A 22,554-nucleotide genomic window follows, 5' to 3' on the forward strand; every position below is an offset into this window, starting at 1 on the left:
GGCAGTGAGATAAATAACGGTGATGGATCAAGCCCTGATCTTTGGACTGGGTAAGAGTGGTCTGCTTAATTCAGACACTCTGTTCATCACCACCCCCTTTTCTGAATCGTTTTTGGCCACTATAGGTGTGGCAGGGTATACTCAGACATGAGTCCCTTTCTCACTGCTCCATCAGGATTCAAGCAAGCCGGGCCGAAGAGGCTGAAATGCCAGAAACCGGTCCCCGGTAGCTTGTCTCCTTTCTGGTGAAGAATTGGCTTGGTAGTTTGGTCTGCCCTGTTCCCATGATGCACTGGGCCAGGGACAGACTAATTTGCATATAGCCAGGTTCTGAGCTGGGATGGGGCAGTGAGATAAATAACGGTGATGGATCAAGCCCTGATCTTTGGACTGGGTAAGAGTGGTCTGCTTAATTCAGACACTCTGTTCATCACCACCCCCTTTTCTGAATCGTTTTTGGCCACTATAGGTGTGGCAGGGTATACTCAGACATGAGTCCCTTTCTCACTGCTCCATCAGGATTCAAGCAAGCCGGGCCGAAGAGGCTGAAATGCCAGAAACCGGTCCCCGGTAGCTTGTCTCCTTTCTGGTGAAGAATTGGCTTGGTAGTTTGGTCTGCCCTGTTCCCATGATGCACTGGGCCAGGGACAGACTAATTTGCATATAGCCAGGTTCTGAGCTGGGATGGGGCAGTGAGATAAATAACGGTGATGGATCAAGCCCTGATCTTTGGACTGGGTAAGAGTGGTCTGCTTAATTCAGACACTCTGTTCATCACCACCCCCTTTTCTGAATCGTTTTTGGCCACTATAGGTGTGGCAGGGTATACTCAGACATGAGTCCCTTTCTCACTGCTCCATCAGGATTCAAGCAAGCCGGGCCGAAGAGGCTGAAATGCCAGAAACCGGTCCCCGGTAGCTTGTCTCCTTTCTGGTGAAGAATTGGCTTGGTAGTTTGGTCTGCCCTGTTCCCATGATGCACTGGGCCAGGGACAGACTAATTTGCATATAGCCAGGTTCTGAGCTGGGATGGGGCAGTGAGATAAATAACGGTGATGGATCAAGCCCTGATCTTTGGACTGGGTAAGAGTGGTCTGCTTAATTCAGACACTCTGTTCATCACCACCCCCTTTTCTGAATCGTTTTTGGCCACTATAGGTGTGGCAGGGTATACTCAGACATGAGTCCCTTTCTCACTGCTCCATCAGGATTCAAGCAAGCCGGGCCGAAGAGGCTGAAATGCCAGAAACCGGTCCCCGGTAGCTTGTCTCCTTTCTGGTGAAGAATTGGCTTGGTAGTTTGGTCTGCCCTGTTCCCATGATGCACTGGGCCAGGGACAGACTAATTTGCATATAGCCAGGTTCTGAGCTGGGATGGGGCAGTGAGATAAATAACGGTGATGGATCAAGCCCTGATCTTTGGACTGGGTAAGAGTGGTCTGCTTAATTCAGACACTCTGTTCATCACCACCCCCTTTTCTGAATCGTTTTTGTAAGTAATCATGTTAATCTCGCGCCCGTCAAGCGCTGCGATTAACATGATTAGTTTAACAACGGCTCCCAATCAGCCCCCCAGTTGTGCTTTATTAACAAATGAAAGGCAGCATGTCTACACCACGTCGTGCTTGTAGACTTGCTGCCTTTCATTTGTGAAAGGCAGACAAAGCAAGCAGGGGACAGAGAACCGGAACGGGTGTATCGAAGCCGAGGGTTGTTAGGGTGAAAGCGTGAAAAAGTGCCGAGGGTTGTTAGGGTGAAAGCGTGAAAAAGTGCCGAGGGTTGTTAGGGTGAAAGCGTGAAAAAGTGCCGAGGGTTGTTAGGGTGAAAGCGTGAAAAAGTGCCGAGGGTTGTTAGGGTGAAAGCGTGAAAAAGTGCCGAGGGTTGTTAGGGTGAAAGCGTGAAAAAGTGCCGAGGGTTGTTAGGGTGATAGCAAGAAAAAGTGAAAGAGGACATGCTCTATCCCCACACCATTAACAAGTGAAAATGAATGGCTGGCTGATTGGGTGAGTGGAGAGATGAAGAAGGTTTAGAATGGAAGTGGCCGAGAAAGGGAAGAGGCAGCGTTAGGTGGGAGTGAGCAGAGGAAAGAGATCATGAAAAGGAAGAGAAGAGAGTCTGGGAGAAGTAATGGCAGAACAGATGCTGAGAATGGAGCATATAATATAGTACAACGTATTATTTTTTCGTATACGTGGATGTAGCATATTCAGCTCATCTATCTCTGAATATTTGGTTACTTATTTTGCTCATGCTATAATTCTAGATCCGGACACAAATGAGATGCGTGGTGTTTGGTAAAAATCCAGGCATACCGTTAATGCATACTGCTTCTGACTTATATATTGTAAGCTCATACCGTGTATGTGGTCTGACATAATGACAACAGATAGATGTACATAGCTGTGCCGCACACTGTGCAAGCTGACTCATACAACGGACAGCCACTGTACCTTATGACTGATAAAACAGTGCCACACGCTTACTGTTTAAGGTCGTCCAGTCTAAAGTCACTGTGATGCACTGTACATGTGGTTGACCTATCACATACCGTTCATGCTACCAAATGCCGCTGTAAAAGATGTTTGTGAGGACCGGGGCTATGACAGTGTTGCCTTCTTTGCCTAACGCAAGAAATACATGAGCTCCGAGGTCTTGTGGTGTTGCATTTTTTCACCCCATTGATTGTGCGATAGTGCTTTTCATCAGAGATGTGTGATTATCTCGTTCCTCTCTCGGTTGGGGATGGGGATTTTGATGGTCCCTTGCCAGAGGCGCAACTAGAGTGAACTTATCGGGGGAGGAGGGGGGGGCTAAGAACAAATTTCGGGTGGGGGGCTGAATCTTTAGGCAATCGGCAGAGTCGAGCTGCAGGGGCTCTTAGAAGTGTCTCTTCCCGGGCTGCCACACACAAGATGGGGGGTGGTGCTGAAGCCCTTTGAGGCCAATGGGTGTTGCGCGCCTGTCCCTTGCTCACTTTGCCACTGGATTCAAGATAGCCTGGCTGATGAAGGTTTTGAACCCGAAACCGGTCCCAGGATGCTTGTTTCAGGTCCAAGGAAGACATGGCTTGGCAGTTCGGGCTGGACTGTTCCCATGAGGCACAGGGTCAGACTGATTTGCATATGGCCATGTCTGTACTGGGGTAGTGGAGAGAGCTAAAACTTTGGCATATGTATTTGCCATCTTTCAGACATGGGAACATCTGTTGCCTTTGTGAAAGGACTATGTTATAGAAGTGTGCAGTGATGTGGGTAGATCCATCCTTGGGGCATAAAACTACAATTTCCAAGGAGAAAGTATAGCCAGGTTAATATTGGCGTATTCAAACCCCACATATTGTCCCAGTGGAAGAGAAACCATGGACAGGAACAGAGAGAGGGTTCAGATTCCCATATTCCCAGAGAGCTCTTCACTTTACGTTACGACATTTGTTTCCTAGTCGTCTCGCTGTTCACAGGCAGTTCTCCTCAGGAGTTTCTCACTCTGGCTCCCAGCAGTTCTTGCTTCTTACAGGGCCCCTTGCATAAGTGTAGCTCAGTTCCTATTGTGACTCACAACCATCATTTGTAGATTAGGTGGAATACAAGGGCTGATTGTCCGGCTAGTCCTTATGATGAAGAATACAGAAGAGGCAGGAGCATTAACCTGACCTTCATAGTTCAGTGTATTGTCAAAGACAATTTCCAAGTTCTTAGCTTTCCTGACTGGAGCAGGGAAGGCTCCCAATTCCTGAGGCCACTGCTGGGCCCCCAGAATGAGCTGCTGTTACAAAGAAGAAGAACCTCTATATTCCAGGAGTTAAGCTTTAGAAAATTAGCCCCCGTCTAGCTACTTATCTGGGCCATAAACGTGCTACATTTTAGTGCTGTTTCTTCTAGATACCTGGATACTGATATCACAATATAGGTATCATCTGCCTATGAGAAACCATGTGACTTGATCAGCCTTGTATTTGGGGTGACGAAAAGATTGAAAAGGGTAGGACTCAACGAGGAGTCCTGTGGCTCCCCACATGGCAAGCCTAACTGGTCAGATGTGAATTCTCCCAAAGCAACTCCGATGCCTAGGTCTATAATCATGATCTAAGTCTGAGATCTGTTTTAAATATTATTCATTTTTGCTTTCTATTGATCATCACCCGATAAAGAGATCTAGACATTCGCAAAACATGTGCTGGTTTTTCAAAGATACTTTCTCAAGAACAAAGAAAACATTACAAATAAAGTGTACTCAACTCTATCTTCTGGATTAAGGGTTGATATTTAATTACCATGACATTGAGGGACTTTCCAAGTTGAATGTCTCCCTCAAATGATGTTTATGATAATCTAATATCAAGCTGTAAAAGGCATTGGAGCCAGGCAAATGCATAAAAATCTAAAACAGTTTCAGATTACTGTTTATGTTTATGTTTATGTTTATGTTTATGTTTATTCAATTTGTAATGCGCACAAATACCCGAGGGTGTCTCGGCGCAGAGGATTTGAACAGTAAACTGAAAAGAAAAAAGTATTTATTGATCAAAAAGCCATGTTTTGAGCTGTTTTCGGAAAATAAACAAGGTTGGACTGATTTTAATACAAAGAGGAAGGGAGTTCCATAATCTCGCCGTAGCTACCAGAAAACGTCTGTCTCCCCAAGTAACTGTTCTGGTGCGAGGAAGGGGGAGCAGAAAATTAGATGCCGAACGAAGAGACCTGCTAGGGATGTAAATCCTGAAAGCATTTCTTAAAAATTGAGGGCCTGAGTTATGTATTGCCTTGTATGCAATACAGAGGGCCTTGAATTTTATGCGGCTTCTAACTGTAAGCCAATGGAGTTGACGTATGGCAGCTGCAACAGATTTATACTTGGGAATGGAAAGAAGTACCCTGGCCGCTGCATTTTGGACTAATTGCAGTTTATCCACAACCTGCTGTTGGGCATTCAGCAGGAGGGCATTGCAATAGTCCAATTTCGAAAATATAAGTGTGGAGATCAGGGAAAGGACTGGATTACTGTCAATTCAAACCCTTTGATTCATATACATTGGGTGCAAACAGTGTTTATGCCTTGTTTTTGAGAAGCAGAATAAAGGCTTAAGCAGGGGTGTCCAATGTAAGTCAAGTACTGCTGTGTAGACTTTTAATAGAGCCACAAAGTGTATCTGACAGTCATTAACCCTCTCAATATCTATGCATTCAGCGTTGTTCCACTTCTTTGCCATATCTGAGTAACTCGAATATGCTGGCCATATGTACTAGACAGAATACAAACACTCAAGCCACTCTAGGTATAAAAAGCAGCATCCATTTAAAAGGTGCAATTCCCTTCCCAAAATCCAAAAAGGGGACTGATTTATGAGGGGTTTTGTAGGCAGTCTTGTGGCAACCCTTTCTAGATTAAGACAGCACTAAAACCGTTCAGGTTTACAACAGTTTTTAGATTTTTCAAACTCATGGAAATAATAATAAATCAAGTCATGTTTCTTAGAGAAAGGCAGGTTTGTCAAGTAAGTCTTTAGTAAACCTGGCCGAAAACTACTACACAGTGCAATAACATGGTCAACTTAATATTGCATTCACAATGCTTGCACAGCAGAGGAGGGAACACAACAGCTGGATATAAAAAGAAGACAGTGACTAAAGGCTACCCTTTTTCACATGTAAAATGGACACAAAAGGTTTTAAGAACACTAAATGTCTTTTATCTCCCAGAGACTTCCAAAAGAAGGCAAGCTCTACCTAAAGCCCTTGGGGAAAACTCTAACAGAAGGATGATGAAAGTGCAATCCAGTCCTTTCCCTGCCCAAGACAGAAGCAACAAGCAGCAGGCTAACACATCAGAGTACGCAGCAAAGTGGCAGTTCCTCCTGACAGCTTTTCCAGCGCTTCTTCCTGGCAGGTTCTAAAACAATCTAAAGTTCTGGGATATGGGTCCCAATATTCATACCATCAATCCTTTGTTCAATGAAGGCAGAGAGTGTCTGTCCCCAGCCCAAACCAGTTCTGTCCTCTCTGGCCCAGCTCCCCAACAGGAGTTGGAGACAGCACTATCTAAGGCAGACAGGGCCTATTCATGTGCAAGGGAAATCTCTTCCCACCACTCTAAATGCTGAAAAGGCCTATTCAGGTGCTAGTGACAACTGATCACTCTACTCTGAATGCAGCCCAGGTCTATTCAGCCCAGCCCTGACTCATTCAGGAAAGGCAGGACACACATCCACCCTCCCCCCACACCCCCTCCCCTGTGGCTGTCTGAGAGAATGCACATCCCCAGCCCCTGGTACTCCAAAGTCAGACAGTCAATCCACAAACCAGCAGAGGCACACACAATGGCTAAGTCTTTACTAAAGATGCATTTTTATATTCTTAGTAGGTATTTTCTTGCTTAGCCATCCAGTGTGCCTCAGCTTACTTTTGTATTGACTGTCTGGTTCTGGAGTGACAGGCGCTGGGGATGTGCATTCTTTTCAGACAGCCACTTGGCGGGGGTGGGGGGTTAGGTGTGTACTGTCTTTCCAGGGTGAGTCAGGCGTGGGCTGAATAGGCCTGGGCTGCATTTAGAGTAGGGAGGAGATTTCCTCTCACCTGAATGGACCTGGTCTGCCTTACACAATGCTGTCTCCACCTCCTGACAGGAAGTTACACCAGAGAGGACAGAACTGGTTTTGACTGGGCACAGGGCTTCTCTGCCAGCAGAGAACAAAGGATTTTGGTGTATAAATGTTGGGGGCCAGACCCACGAACTTTAGACTGCTTCTGGAAATTAAGAGGAACCTCTGCCAAGGAGAAGAGCTGGAAGAAGCTGGAGTGCTGTCTGGAGTTGGCCTGCAGTAGCTGTTTCTGACAAGGAGAGGAACTGTGTGTGTATCCTGCTGCAAAGTGTCTCTAAGGACTTGACGTGGAGCTTGCCCCCTGTTCAAGAGGTCTCATGGACAGCAAAGACCTCACCATCCTTCTGGGGACCGTCTCTGGAGCTGATGGTTTTAATCGCCACAGAAGAAAAGGGCAACCATCTCTGTCACCGAGACCGTCGCAGTATTCTGTGTCCTGAAGGCACCACAGAGAGCACCGCCTCGCTTCACAACTCAACCCTGGTCTCACTGACTCTGAGTCGCTGCTTGCACCGCATGATGCAATGCTTCCATCTCACATCGCAACCACAACGGTTGCCCCTATGACTGGCATCGGTGCCTTGGCCACAACTAGAAAGGTACTGTCTCCGAGTCCATCGATGCTTAAGCTGACCTGTACAGACACGGTTAGCTGGAATTGTTACACTCTATCGCAGAGGTCTTCAAACTTTTGAAGGTTGAGCCCCCCAAGCTACATTTTTTTAAATGTCGGGCCCCCCCACCACCTGACAGAAATTTCTGGCATCTGGTACACTACATAATTGACCGACACTGGCATATCCCGGCCCATATCCGGCAAATACCGTTCAAAACAATGAGGGTTTCCTCGTTCTCCATGAATTCCCTCACTACCACTCACAAACAATGCACCTCATCTCTCTATAACACCTTTCTGGCAAACATATAATTTTTTTATAGTGCTACTCATTGTTTCATCATACTCAGGGGCATATGTACAAGCCCCTATAGACACCACACCGTCACTTTTTACGACGTTGTGGTGGCGATAGGGGCATTGCCGTATTTACAAGGCAGAGTTAAGCCACTTAACTTGGCTTAACGCTGCCTTGTAAATAAGGCCCCCTTTCATGCTATGCTTAGCGTGAAAGGGTGGGCAGAGGGTGTTGCGGTGGGCGTTCCACTGCACAGGCACTGATTTTGATGTTGCGCCCTATTTACAAGGGCAGTGTAAAAGTGAGGCAGCGTAAAAATTAAGAACAGGGAAAACCTGGTCTTAAGCTGGTGGAACTAGGAGAAATGCATTATTTCTCCTAATTTTTGCTTCATCCATGTGTACTGCCTTGTGCAGTACACATGGTAAAAGCAAAATGCCTTGTATTTGTAATCTAGTTTGTGATTTCTGTGTGCTGCATTAAGCAGCACACATGGAAGTGGGACAAATGGCATTTAAAGATTGTTTATGTACAGGAAGGTCCCCCTCCTCTACATAAACAATCTTTTCCTTGCACCCAGACACCCTTGCACTATGGTGCAAGGGTGTCTGCGTTGGCGCTACACTACTAAGTGTAGCGCCAGTGCAGGGAAAACGCAAGGCTGCACCATATTGTTGTAAATATGGTGCAGCCTTCTGTTTCTGAAGTGGCGGAGAGAGGTCTTAACCCATGACTGCTAACGCCTCACTCCGCAACTTCCTTGAACATATGCTCCTCAGTTCTTTGATCTGCATGGTATACCTTCTTTGTAGCAGGCACAATAACCCTCTGTGCTGCGTGGGTGGCAGGAGTGTTCATGTGAGTGCACAGTGAGGTATGTGACAGTGTGAGAGTAGGGTAAGTGGAGTGACTGCAGGGTGAGTGAGGTGACCATATGAATTTGGGTGTGCATGTTAGTGCAGAGTGGGACTATTGAATGCATGGTTAGTGATGGGCTTGTTTTAGTGAGATTGCAGATTGAGCAGTGAGGGGGACAGGTGAGTGAAGTGTCACATGAGTTCAGGGTTGGTAGTGTGCTTGTGTGGCTGCAGGTTGAGGTACAGGGAAAACCGCGCCAGTGCATTGTGAGAGCAGAGTGATCACTGAGTACAGGGTGAATGGGAGTCATTGTGAGGGAATTGTGAACGCTGTGAGTGCAGGGTGAGCATGAAAGTGAAGGGCGAGAATGAGGAGCAAGTTGTCTGAATGCAGGGTGCATTCCCAGACACTTGCAGTAACTCAGCATGCTATTGACGGCAGCGCAGGGTTTCAGATATGTTAAACTATTGCTATTGCAATTATGGCATTAACCAGGGATCGAGGGTGGAGAAAATAAATACTGGGCTGATTTTGCATCAAACTTCCAGTTTTATGATTAGGGTTGCCAGCTCATTATATTGATGTCCCAGGTGGGACAAAAATAAGCAGTCACCTAAAGCTCTAATTTCAGCACTTATCTGTGCATACTCTGAACAGCAAATATAAATAGAAAGCACTTTAAATTGTGTTTTAGGCCTGCCTGAATGATATGACTGATTATAAAAGGGAATAAAGACAGAAAAGTCATATCATAAATGAATACGTACTTCTTTATAACCCATATTTAGTGTCAAGAGAAGCAATTTGCAGGCTGTTTAAACACCTGAGGATTTGTCTGTTGGCAACTTAAAACCCTTTTAGCCCTGTGATCATTGCTCTCCTGCCAGTGTAAAAAGCAGCATTGTCACCTTTCTGGGAAGAGCTATCCCTCCCTGGACGAGGTTAAATTCCAAGAGCTGAAATGCTTCAGCTGCAGTGGGAGGCAGAAAGCCTTCTCTGCTAAAACTGAAAGCAAGTAACAGACATTCATTTCATCTGCAGTGTAAGGCAAGGAGTCTCCTCTGCTATGAAGTTGTTGCTTTCAGTTTTAGCAAAGGGGGCTCCTTGCCTCCCACTGCAGATAAAGAATTTCAGCTGTAGGAATTAACCACGATAGCCCCCCCAAACCCTGTGTGTGGCAGCCTGATAAGACAGCATCCCAGCGCGCACACAGCCCACCTGAGTATTTCATAGGTCTTTAAAAGACCTTTTTCTTGTTAATGAGGCTTTGATGGTTTTCACCCCTTCTTAGGGCCCCTGCAGCTCCACTCTGCCGTTTGTTTGAAGAATCAGTAGAGGACAAAGGTCGGATTTTAGGGTGGAGTGCGCGCCCCACAGATTGAAGAACTCTGCTCTATCGTGTTCAGTATCATGGTAGCCCGGAACAGAGCTACATAGTCAGAGGAATTGTGTTTTCACATGATTCCTACAATTTAAAGGTTATCTTGCACAGTAACTATTTACACAGTATTGTATGTTGGATTTTTGGTCTTGTTGCTTTAGATAATGTTTTGCTTATTTTTCTAAGCTGGTGTTGTCCATTTGTAGTGTTTTCACTGTGCTAATGTATGCATGCACAAATGCTTTACAGACTGCCTCTGATAAAAGCCTGTCTGCGCATGCCAAGCTACCAAGGGGGTGAGCAGGGGTTATATTGGAAGTGTATCCCCCTTACCCTGACTAGGAAGAAGTGTCCCTACTTGGACAAAGATGCAAACCATTGCCAACTAGAGACCCCCATTTCTAACACCTTTCAATAGTGAAAAACAAAATACACTGTAATTCACTATCAGGACATTTCCTATCTTTCACATACACTGCACCCTTCCCACAGGGCTACCTTGTGCCTACTTTAGGGGTGTCTTATATGTAAGTAAAGGGAAGGTTAGGACCTGGAAAGTGGGTGCACTTGCCAGGTCGACATGGCAGTAACAAACTGCGCACAAACACTGCAGTGGTAGGTCTGAGTTACATTTACAGATTGCTCATGTGGGTGGCTCAATCAGTGCTGCAGGCCCAGTAGTAACATTCAATTTACAAGCCCTGGGCACACACAGTGCACTGTACTAGGGACTTACCAGTAAATCAAATATGCCAACCATGGAATCACCAATCCATAAACACAATTTACAGGGACAGCATATACCATTTAGCACTGAATAGCAGTGGTAAAGTGCCCAGAGTCCTAAAACCAACAAAAACAGGGTAAAAAACAGGAGGCCAAAAATCAAATTGCCTGGGGGTAAACATTCTGAAAAAGCCAAGTCCTACATGTGTTCACTCTAGACAGTCACACAAAGGAAGCTGAGGTGTGCCCTGAATATCCTGGCTGGACCATCACCAGGCTGTTGAGCCTTTCTGATCTAGAGTGTGGGAGGAATTGTCACTGACACCTGAATAGGGCTGTGCCTGTCCTCACACAATGCTGTCTCTACTCCCCTGTAGTGTGTCTGCAGCCAGGTCAGGGTACGTCAGGTCCTTGTGCACTACAAAGAGTATCCTTTGAAATATGCCTACTTAAAAGGTGGAAAGGGGTATAACTCCTGTTAAAGTCTCAGGGCCATTAAAACCTTCACCTGCAGCCCCTGAACTCCTCTGTTGGGGGTTCTGACCAGCCAAGTGGTGCCAAATTCAGTCCTGGGTCCTTGGTGGTGGCTTCTGCTGCAAAAGAAGATGAATTTCATGCAATGATCTGTCAGCGTCTGTTTTTCCCACCAGCAAGCTTGCTGTGTGGTTGAAAAAACAATGCATCACCGCAGCATGGCAAAAAAATCAATGCAGTGTCTGTCGTGCAGCTCCAAGATTGCAGCTGCCTGAATCCTGAGTACCATATCTCAGACGTCGAAGACACCCACTCCGACTCTGATGCAGGCCCTGCTGTGCTGCTAAAGATTTGATGCATCATGATTAGAAAAGGTACGCAGTGCCTGTTTCACTGCAGCTGCATCAACCCAGTGCGATGGGATTTTCCATGCATCATACCTGTGCTCAAGTCTACATCCAGGCTGGCAGTAAGGTACGGAGGCCAGATGTCCATAGAAAAAACGCATCACCTCCCCTCACAGTTCGATACCGATGCATTGCCTTCCCTCGCAGTAAGAAACAGATGTATCACCTCCTCGCACAGTAAGAAACCAACGCATCACCTTACTTGCCTGGCAGTAAGGAACCAATGCATCACCTCCCCTGAGACAAAGGAACAGACCATCACATCCCTGCGAGAAAGAAACCAACGCATCACCTTCCCTGAGAGTAAGGTACTGGTTCATTGCTTTACTTTTTCCGGCGTCTCACTGCTCCTGCTCCTCTTTCCCTTCTTGATTTTCACGCATCCCAGGTACTTTGCACTAAAATGTGATGCATTCATAGTATTTTATGGACCTAAATGTGTAAACCTTGCTAAAGTGATATATTGATTTATGTACATTGGATTTTTTTTATTTGGTCTTGTGATTAGATAAATATTGGCTATTTTTCTTATCTGGCATGAAGTACTTTTGTGGTGTTTTCATTGTGGTACTGTAAACGTGCACACATGCTTTACACATTGCCCTGCAATTTTGCCTGACTGCTCTGTGCCTAGCTACCAGAGGGTGAGCACAGGCAAACTTAGGAGTGTACTTTACTGATCCTGACTAGAGTGAGGGTTCCTGCTAGTACAGGGTGCATTCCGACTGAAAACCAGAAACCCCATTTCAGGCATGGAAAAGGGGGCAAGTGCTGGAAAGAGCTGATTCTTACCTTGGACAGGCTGGTTCAAGGGAAGAATGCCCCTGATGTGTTTTAGTGCATCTAGACAAAAATAGCATGGTCATAGGAAAAGGTTTGGCATTTGTTAAGGGCCATGAAGAAAGATCTGAAGAAGGTGAAAGCGCAAGGGTTAGGGTGCTTAGTAGGAAAGACGGAATTCGTTCCCTGGACAAATTAGAGGGGTGCTAACAAACTGGCAACATTTGACAAGGCGAGGAGGACAATTAATAGAAAGATGTGAAGGTTTTGTAGGGACGAAGGGCTAGGCCGAGTGCAGTAGTCTGCTTTGAGGTGCGAGACGGCAGATTTCTTTAGGGTTGATGGGTTGCATCTTTCCAGGTGCAGGATGGTGTTATATTTGTTGGAGGTGAAAGAATTTTTAGCACTGACACTGAGAATATGAAGGTGAGCTGGCCAGGCAGCGGGCGGTGGCAGAAAAATGCCAAGTTAGTGCCTTTTTTCTGGTGGTTCTTTGCCCACAAGTTTTCAAGGGTTCAGATACGGTAATTGTTGTTGCCATAGGTGAACCGGGGGAAAAGGTGGGTGTGAACAAGGTCACACGAGAATGAGGCAGGAAGTTAAAGGTTCCGTTATAGGAAGTTAAGTTTAGTAGATGTTAATATATTTATTGTTAAATGGTAGGGAAGTTCAAATGTTGTAATTGCAGGAGTGCAGTATGTCATGATGTAGATGATTGCTGGGTTACGTTATGTGGGGTGTGGGAACTTACGGGTGGGGAAAGGAATGGTAGATTCCAAACTTCTCTAGTGAGGTTTTAGTTTTGTAAGGCGGTATGCCTAGGTTATTTTGTGATGCACACCTGTTTCAATAAAGCAGCCTTTTTCACACATATAAAAGTGTCAGTGGTCTGTGCTGCACTCCCTTTCACCAAATGCTTCTTTTGCTCACAATCTGCATGTGTAAAACTTTCAACTGTCATCCCAGCACCTATCTAACAGCTCTTTGTGCCTCCCAGCGGGAGCACAGCGGTCACACGTCTCGGCTACCGGTCGTAACACGTGCACAATGATTGCGCGACTCGGCTCACAGTGATGGCCAGTATCTTCAGAGCAAGCACCGATAACTCCCACCAACTCGCAATACCATTCATGTGCACGCCAGATACCACTACAATGGCGTCAGACCATGAAATCTTTTTTCTATCTGATTGCAACACCAAGCATGACGTACCCTGTAAGTACACAGAATGTGTCCAATAAACGAGTTCGGCTTCCACCACAGCTGGCTTTGAAATTCAAGCAGGCCCTTGCCACCAAACTAAAGTAAACAATTTGACGAGAAGGTGAAGTTTACACAAGTTTATTGCCTAAACAAACTAGCTGTGAAGCAAAGCTCCCTTCCTGCTCTCCAGTAACCGTTCAATCCTCCTGAACTCTGTGACCTCATACCTCATAGCACTAGGGCAATCAGGATTGTTGAATGGACTCTCAAGAGCAACGATTAGTCACCCTACCGTGAACACAGGGGTCAGAGTGGGTGGGATTAGCAGGGCAAGGAATGCCCCTTCTTTTTAAATTTAATACAATCCGTTCCCTTACTTTTTCATTTTAAAAATGCGTCCCAGTACGGCAGGAATGGTCCATGCTTGAAAGTGATTACATGATCATCCGGCCCTGTGCGGAGCACATCCAGGATTGCCTCAGCAGTCGCCACTCCCTTCCCCTCCCCCTCAGTGTCTGGGGCAGGGTCCTGCCCAGCAATACTGAAGGGGCCGCCAATCTTCAGCACGCTTGCAGAAATGTCAACCTATTTCGGCCCTGCAGTGATTGACACCTCATCTAGTGATGCTACCTGCCTGCCCCCTCTGTGACCAATACAACGGTCACATCAGGATGCCTTGGCCCTTATTTTCAGGCTCACCCAAACTGATGACGCCAGCAGGAAAAGACAAAGATTGCTTCAGTGTGGAAATCCTGTCCGACTCCACCCTTCCATTCTCCACCCTACTAGACCTGGAAAATAAGGGAAAGGAGGCTGCAGTTGAAGAGGCTCTCCGCTGGTCCCTGTACCCAGTGCCTTCTCAGCCCCACCAGCCTCTCCTGGAAATCATTTAGTATGCGCAAAATGAAACACTCACTCCCCTTCACTTCTGACACGCCTCAGCGCCCACTGGGCCCAAAAAATATCCAAAATCGGCTTGTCTGGGTCCAAGGAGACAAAGAGGAGGCGATCCGAGGGACGCCGCCTTATAAACCTAAATGCGGTAAGTTTGGGTTTTGAAACGTGTACCCACACGTCATCAAGAAATCTGGCCACTGAAAGCAGGCCCTCTAACCAGGCCCGGACTGGCCGTTGCAGGCACCGGGCAATCCCCCGGTCGGCCGCGAGGGTGGGGGCCGGTTTTGGGCCCCTGGGGGCCGGTTTTTTACAGGGTCGTTCTTTGCAGCATAGCTGCAAAAACGGCACTGTAACAAAATCGGCCGAAAACCGGCCCTAGCAAAGAGTGCGGTCGCACCCCCCAACCCCCCGGGGGGAGGGGGGGGGGGGGCAGCCGAGCACTTTGCCTGGGCCGGTTTCCGGTTCCCAGTCCGGCCCTGCCTCTAACTGAAGCTCGGTTTCATGGCGCGACTAAGGGCGCCCCTCCTCTAGGCGAGGGGGGCGCCTAGTCAATTCATGCCTGCCTACGGGTCCCCAGCCCCTCCTTTGCAGTCCTGCTCTTTTCTCGCTGCCAGAGCAGCCCGGACTGTCAGACGCTGAACTCTGTGCTCTATAGAAACAAACATCAAGTAACTTGAGAAACAGAAGAAACCTGAACCCTTTAATTAATGACTGTGGAAAACGCTTATTGTGATCCGTTTCAGCTGTTTTCCTGATTTTAGTGTATGCAATGCGTACTGCTGCTCTGTCTGTGTTCAGGGACATGTTTTTTTAACCATACTGCTTATCCTATGTAAGGATATAAGCGATGTACATTGACACAGGTCCCTTCTGGGCCTTGTATTCATGTAATTACCTTTTCAGGCTAGAACACTCCTTGATTTCTGAATAATGAGTTTAAGATCATTAAGGTAACCATGTTGTTCCAACTTACATTTCACATGTTTTACTAAGTTTTGCTTTCCCTATGAGTGTTAGCGTGTTCCAGGTTGTTGGCACCTTTTTTTCAGGCAGCGTATTTCACTTGTGAAGTGCATAATTTGAAATGAGTCACACTCATGTGTTTATAACAGGGCACAATTAGGCTGCAGCTGAAGGCAGTGCAATTTTCTTTCAGTGGGTCAGAAAGCTTTTAGGGGAGAGAGGATGTGGCACTATGGCCAGAGCTGCCAAATTTGGAACTCGGGAACCAGGTTCAGCCTTCATGACCAGCCACTAGCCCACTCTCCTGAGGATGCACATTCCTCTGCTAGACCTTAGAAGGCCTCGCTAGATCTTAGAAGCTCTGGTCTCTTAGCACCAGCAGGTGGGCCCTAGTGGTGGCCACTGTGAGTTGACCTTGAAGCCCTGTCCACCACAATCCATCCTGACGTTCACCTCCATTCTTGTGGAAAGGTCGACGAAGCTGCACACCCTTGAGAAACAGTGACTCTGTCATTGAGGTCAAAGGGCAACTAGAGGATAGTCTGATTCTCCCATTGGGGCCTCCATTGGCCTTGTTTCAGCAGTAGTAGTGCAACTCACCAATGATTGTCAGTGCAGGATTTGCACGCACACCAAACTAAGTTCACAAACGTCATGGTCTGTCTCTTTCATGCTCAAGCACTTTTAACATGTGCTGCCTACTTTGGGGCCACTGGAATTGTGCAGCAAAGGAAGACAAAATGATGCTGCAGTGTTGAATAAAAACACTGCAGCATAACATGGTAGGTTATTTGATACTTTATTATTTTGATATTTTTACACATACGAACAGTCACTGCAAAGCTTTTGCCTCATTAGTACTAGTGTAACATACAAGAGCAGCAGTGAGAAAGGTGACCAGTCAACCTTTGCACGGGGCCCTCCACCTCGCAGCAACACAAGTCACATTTTTTTGTAACTTTTGATCCGTTTGAGCTACAAACAATTTTTTTTTGTTAAAATCGCCAGATTATGCAGCAGATGATGTATTATGTGGCAAATGTGGCAGAGCCATATTTATGTGGAAAACATGCGCAATCTAGAATATTTTGCCATTCATGTTTGAACTTCTCTCATATAAAAAAGGGAGAAGTGCAGATGACAGAAACTGTACGGCTTGGAGACAAATGGCTTGTGCTTCCACTTTTAAGCGTCTGTGATTGGAACTGTATCCCACTGTCCATTGACTCACTTCTCGCATTCCCAATTAGGTGATTCTTTCAATGACAGTCTTATTTTATCAGAACTGATGTACGCTAACGATCCCGTAGACCCCCCTGTAGACTTCAGACCCACTTTCCATGGAAGGGGTTTTTCAAGTACTATAGACTTTATTTTATGTTCTCATATTTTAAAGGGCAAAGTTCTTAAGTTTACCACTGGCTCGGAGATCTCAGGTGACCACTTTCCGAATAGTATCATCCTTAAGATAATTACGGAAGATCTCCAGTCAAATAGGAAGAGTTTACTGACCCAGAAATCTTTGGCCATGGATAGAACCAATGGATTTTCTGTGAAATGGTCCAAGGTTGATCCCACAATAATTACCAGTAAGGTTGTATCCAAGGCACTTCCCTGGATAAATATCTGCCTGGCGGATGAATCTCCACCTGAGCTGATCATATCTAGTTTTCAGGAGATTCTAAATACTATACAGGCCGAGTTACTCCGTCATCACAAACCGGGAAATCAGACTTCCCCAAGATGGTTTAACTCAGCCTGTCGTAAAGCACTATCTGCCCTAAAAAAGGCAATACATAATCCTGTCAGAGATAAAAATGAAATAGCCAAACTTAGATTAGAGTACAAACAGGCCCAAAATAACTGTAAAAGGGAACAAAAGAAAAAATTATGGGCCCAATTACATGCGAGCTGCCAGAGTAAGGACAGCTCCCAGTTTTGGCGGGTAGTTAAATCTCCTTCTTTGGCCGATGTAAATTCACACCAGCACCTGGACGTGGCGGTGACTGCAGACGAATGGGTGACCCACTTTTCAAAGATCTTCAGTGGCTCCCCTTCGGTCTGCACAACACAGGTCACGATGACCGCCGACTCTTCCAGGATGCAGCTATTCCCAATAGACCTCCGCTTTAGTCTAAGTGAGATCATACAAGCCTTATCTTCCTCAAAAACCGGAAAGGCTCCTGGCCCTGACGGAGTCCCCCTTGACATCTTTGTTACCAACATAGACCTGTGGTCCCCCATTGTCACTAAGGTGATGGCGGCAGTATCAAAAATTGGCTTATTAGACTCCTGGTCCTCTTCCATACTCCTTCCAATCTTTAAGAAGGGTGATCGAAATAATCCAGCCTGTTACAGGCCTATTTCCCTCCTGGACTCCTTGGGGAAGGTCGCGGGACGCCTGATTCTGGAACGCCTCCAGGATTGGGCGTCAGAGAACAACATCATGACCGACCTTCAGTATGGTTTCCAGGAGGAGCTTGGCACTGTGGAACAGGCTCTAAATCTAACCCTCTTAATAGGCAAATATGTGGGGGCAAAAGGGGGTAACCTTTACCTGGTCTACGTCGACCTTAGTGCGGCGTTTGACTGCGTAATACATGCCAGATTGTGGTCCATCTTAGAAGAACTGGGCGTCGATCCCCCACTCATCAAGTTTTTACGTGAGCTCTACTCTGACGCCACGGCTTGTGTAAGATATGGGATAGGCGGAGAACTCTCACCCTCATTTTCAATTACAAGAGGAGTCAGGCAGGGTTGTGTCCTGGCTCCCTTTTTGTTCAATTTATATACTAACGGGCTGGAAACAGCCATGCTAGTAAGGAACCAGGATCTACCTACCATTAGTCATCGCCCTATCCCAGCATTACTCTATGCTGATGACTCTGTCATACTAGCCAGAACATTAGTCCAGCTACAGAAACAAGTGGACAAGTATTGCCAGTTTATGCTTTCTCTGGGGTTAAAAGTGAATAAAAGCAAAACCTTTGTTATGTATACAGGACCTAAGGTAAAGAATCCTAAACCTCTCTATATTGAGCAAGTCAGATTAGAACGAGTTAGGGAATACCCATATTTAGGTATGTTAATTGACGACCAATTGTCTTGGAAAAGAGGGATGGCAAGTAGGAAGCTGCTCTATCAGAGAGCGACCTCGGCGCTTGTCTCCCTTTCTAGGAAGTTGGGCAAACCTGCCCCATCTGAATTGCTAAAAATCTACCATGCTAAATGTCACAGCATAGCAACTTATGGCGCAGGTGTCTGGGGTTATGCACCCACAGACGAATTGCAAAAAGTCCAAAACGGCTTCCTAAAATACCTATTGGCACTTCCATCTAGTGCTCCAATTTACGGATGCCATATCGAGCTTGGCATAGACTATCTTTCTGATAACATCAAATGTCAGCCAATTCTCCTATGGCACCGTATCTGGAACAAGCCACAATGCCACCTAACACGCTCCCTGATTTCTGATTGCTGAAATATGGTGCGCTGGAAGAAAATTCCATGGTTAATGTATGTTTTCAATTTTCTAGAGGACCTGAACTGCACACAATACTTCACTGAGCCCTCTACATTGGTTGACATTAGCAGAAGTGCTTTGAAAAACCTATGTCTCAACCATCTAAGGGAATTACGTCTCTCTCTTGAAGTAACCAAGCAAACAAACGTGCAAGTACTGATGGTCCAAGCATCTGTTGGTATCCAGCCCTACCTTACCTTTTATCTATCCAATCATGAAAAATATTTACTGACAAGGTTTCGTTTTAATCTATTTTTTCGTCTTGTCACTTTCCCCACTGTCTCAAATTGGTCCCACGATTTAAACAAATGCCCATGTGACCAAGAATCTCCCCAATCGACTATTCATCTTATTTTGTTTTGTCGATACTATAAGCAAGCGCGCAAGCGTTGGATTATTCCACTCTTGCGCCAAATGGGGTTAAGGACCTGTCGTCCAGCATTTCTGGCACTTCTGTTGCTAGATTCACAATACGTGGCAAAGAATGTGGCTCTTTTTTTAAAATCATGTTTAATGACTCGCAACAAACTAGGGTTAATGTCTCACTGATTTATGCATATTTGAATTAATTTGTATATAGATGTCATGTAAAGTCTTTTTTATCTGGTATTTTATAATGTAATGTAATAAGGTGATTTTATACAACTGTACTTAAATTGTATGATGTACTTTTCATGATTATCTAAAAGTAAATCGAATAAAAGTTTTTGAACAGAAAACAGATTGGAACTGTATCCCACTTTGTGAATGTATTTTAACTCGTTAACGGCGGCGGTAATTCCGCCGCGGTGCGGGTGTTTCCTTGTGCAGGCGGGGCCGCGTCGGCCGTTGAACGTGCGCAGCACTAGGAAGGTAGTGCGCGCGACGTTCAACGGCAGCACGCAAGGATTTAATGTTAATGACCTTAAACCAAGATGTTTATTCATTGGCTGAATTAAATATTAATATGTAAATAATGTAATAACCTGTAACTATCGGAGAAATGCCAAACAAATGCTAAAAGTTGAGATGTTTTGCTGTTTCAAGCCACACTTCTGACTCCGCCCACTGACCCGATCCTCGGGTTATTTCCGCCCCTGATTCTCCGTCCACAGTTCCCCTACTTTTCCCCCCACTTCAACCACTGTGTATACACATCATAACAGAGTGAAATACTGTAAAATGTGTAGTAATGTAAATGATCTATCAGCCTTTCTAAAGCTTGTATTTTTCTAAAACTGTAAAAAGTTTTAAATATAAAGATCTCAACTGAACCAAAATGACAAGTGATCGAGACAGACAAGGAAGGCAGAGAAAACAGCAAGTAAAGATAAAGGGAAGATGCAGTAGAGAAAGAGAGATACATTGAAAATAAACAGAATGTCTTTGTGTGAGACACCGAGGGGGAAAGTGAAAAAGATTTTGCGTCAAAAACGAACATTGAGCGAAAGACAAATGTCCCCTTTAACTGATATCAGAGATGGTTGCTGGGCTGGGCAGCGCCTTAAAACGTGGCTCACGCTGAGGTCACTCACCCTCACTGCGGGTTCAAGAGCTTCTATACTGAATAAAGCAGAATGAGAGGTCCCTGTCGCTGTCCAGACCCAGGGCCGCCTTTCATCTGTGCGACGTGAATAACATCAGCGCCGCTGAGCTGAGACATGACAGCTCGTGTGATCTGAACAGAAAGGCACAATATACCTTTATTGTGCACCTTATAAATGAACAAAATTATATCGCTGTTAATGTCATGAGTTAACAATCTGACACATCTTTCAGTAGTTACTCTGGTGTCTTATCTACGCATCTCATCAAAGTAACAATTACCAAAGTCTCTCCCTATCAGATGACCCAGTTTGCATGGGTGGTTTGCAGTTCTCTCTAAGGAGGAGATGTCCCGCCTGCTCACCTTGCTCCTGTGATTTCGAGCCGTTTCCGGGTCGCTCAGCCTGGCATCCACACGGATGCCCTGCGTGGTACCCGCCTCTCTCCTCTGCCATCAGTGCTGCAGTCCCAGGGAGCGGGGAAGGGTCTGCTGGTGGAGCCCTGGGGCTGCAGGGGAGGTCTGCTCACAGAAACAAGCTCCCCTGTGCACTCACAGGAAGGGCAGACCACAGGAACCACAGAATGCTCCAGTTACAAACCGAGCAGAGGAGGAAGCGGCTGTGGGGGCGGCCGGACAGGAAGTGCTATGAAAGTACCTGTGGCCAAGGGTGACAAACAATGCCAGGGTTATGGGAAATCGAAACAAACACTCCTAGCTTATAGCTGTCAGGCAAGAATTACCAATCTCTTTTGGTTTTGGGGGAAATACTTCTATCATCAGAACTAACCAAGGAGGGCGGTGCGGTGTGTTCTGTAGGTGGGGGGTTTCATACCAAGACGTGTGATCAGGAGATGGTTTAACACAAGTCAACACGCTGCTCTGGTGTGTGTGAAAAAGGATGCTTTAATGATGCAGGTGCACAATACAACAAGCATAACCCTAACCCATGGACATAGCCTCACAGACTTACAATAAGGTCTCAGTGTACACAGCAATACCTGTAGCCACATTTCAAGAAGGTAAGTTTCAATGCATAAGATTTACTGCAATTAAATCCAACTATATATATATATATATATATATATATATATATATATATATATATATATATATATATATATATATATTCACTGAAAAAACCATAGGTTAGAGACCATATATAGTTAGCTGGACATTTTATTGACATAAAACTAATGAAATTCCATATATAGTTAGTTGCACTAACTATATATCGCGCACCCGCAATCCACTGCTGATGATGTCACATATTACATCATTCATGACATGGTCAGTGACATCACTGATGACATCACTGATGACATCTCAAATGACATCACTGATGACATCTCAAATGACATCACTGATGACATCATCTAGTGTCTGTGTGTTTTTGTAAAGTTTAAATATGTTTTACATATTGAAGAATGAGTGGATGTATGGAAGACTGAGTGTGTGTGTGGCTGGCTGGGAGGTGTGTGACTGTGCATATCAATGTGTACTTGTATCAGTGATTGTATAAGAGAGTAAGTATGTGTTAGTATATGTGTGAAAAGTATGGTGTTCTGTGTTTAACTGTATAGATGAGGAAATCGAATTGTGATTGATTCTTCACAGGACTGACTAGGTGTATGAGTGCATATGATAGTGTTGTAATAATGAGTGACTGTATGTATGAGTGATTGTATGGGTGAATGAGTGAATGTGTGTGTAGACGTAGGAATCAGTGAGTGCGTATGTAGTAACTGGTATTGGTGTGTCATGATGTCATCAGTGATGTCATTTGAGATGTCATCAGTGATGTCATTTGAGAAGTCATCAGTGATGTCATCAGTGATGTCACTGAAGTATGGTGTTCTGTGTTTAACTGTATAGATGAGGAAATGGAAGTGTGATTGATTCTTTACAGGACTGACTAGGTGTGTGAGAAACTCCATGGATGAGTGGCAGTGTGTGAGTGTCTGCATAGGTGTATGAGTGCATATGATAGTGTTGTAATAATGAGTGACTGTATGTATGAGTGATTGTATGGGTGAATGAGTGAATGTGTGTGTAGACGTAGGAATCAGTGAGTGCGTATGTAGAAACTGGTATTGGTGTGTCATGATGTCATCAGTGATGTCATTTGAGATGTCATCAGTGATGTCATCAGTGATGTCATTTGAGATGTCATCAGTGATGTCATCAGTGATGTCACTGACCATGTCATGAAGGATGTAATATGTGACATCATCAGCAGTGGATTGCGGGTGCGCTATATATAGTTAGTGCAACTAACTATATATGGAATTTCATTGGTTTTATGTCAATAAA

General features: G+C 45.4%; 1 protein-coding gene across 1 annotated transcript in view; it reads right to left on the reverse strand.

The window, feature by feature from the left end:
* Positions 1 to 20,992, reverse strand: part of LOC144770853 (killer cell lectin-like receptor subfamily B member 1) — a 73,012-nt gene extending 52,020 nt beyond the window's left edge. Inside the window, exon 1 of the mRNA XM_078655633.1 lies at positions 20,608 to 20,992. Coding sequence (XP_078511759.1) covers positions 20,608 to 20,698 — 91 coding nt within the window. The 5' untranslated portion in view covers positions 20,699 to 20,992. The remainder of the gene's footprint in view (positions 1 to 20,607) is intronic.
* Positions 20,993 to 22,554: the final 1,562 nt, after the last annotated feature.

The sequence above is a fragment of the Lissotriton helveticus genome, chromosome 7 (assembly GCF_964261635.1).
Source record: "Lissotriton helveticus chromosome 7, aLisHel1.1, whole genome shotgun sequence".
NCBI lineage: Eukaryota > Metazoa > Chordata > Amphibia > Caudata > Salamandridae > Lissotriton > Lissotriton helveticus.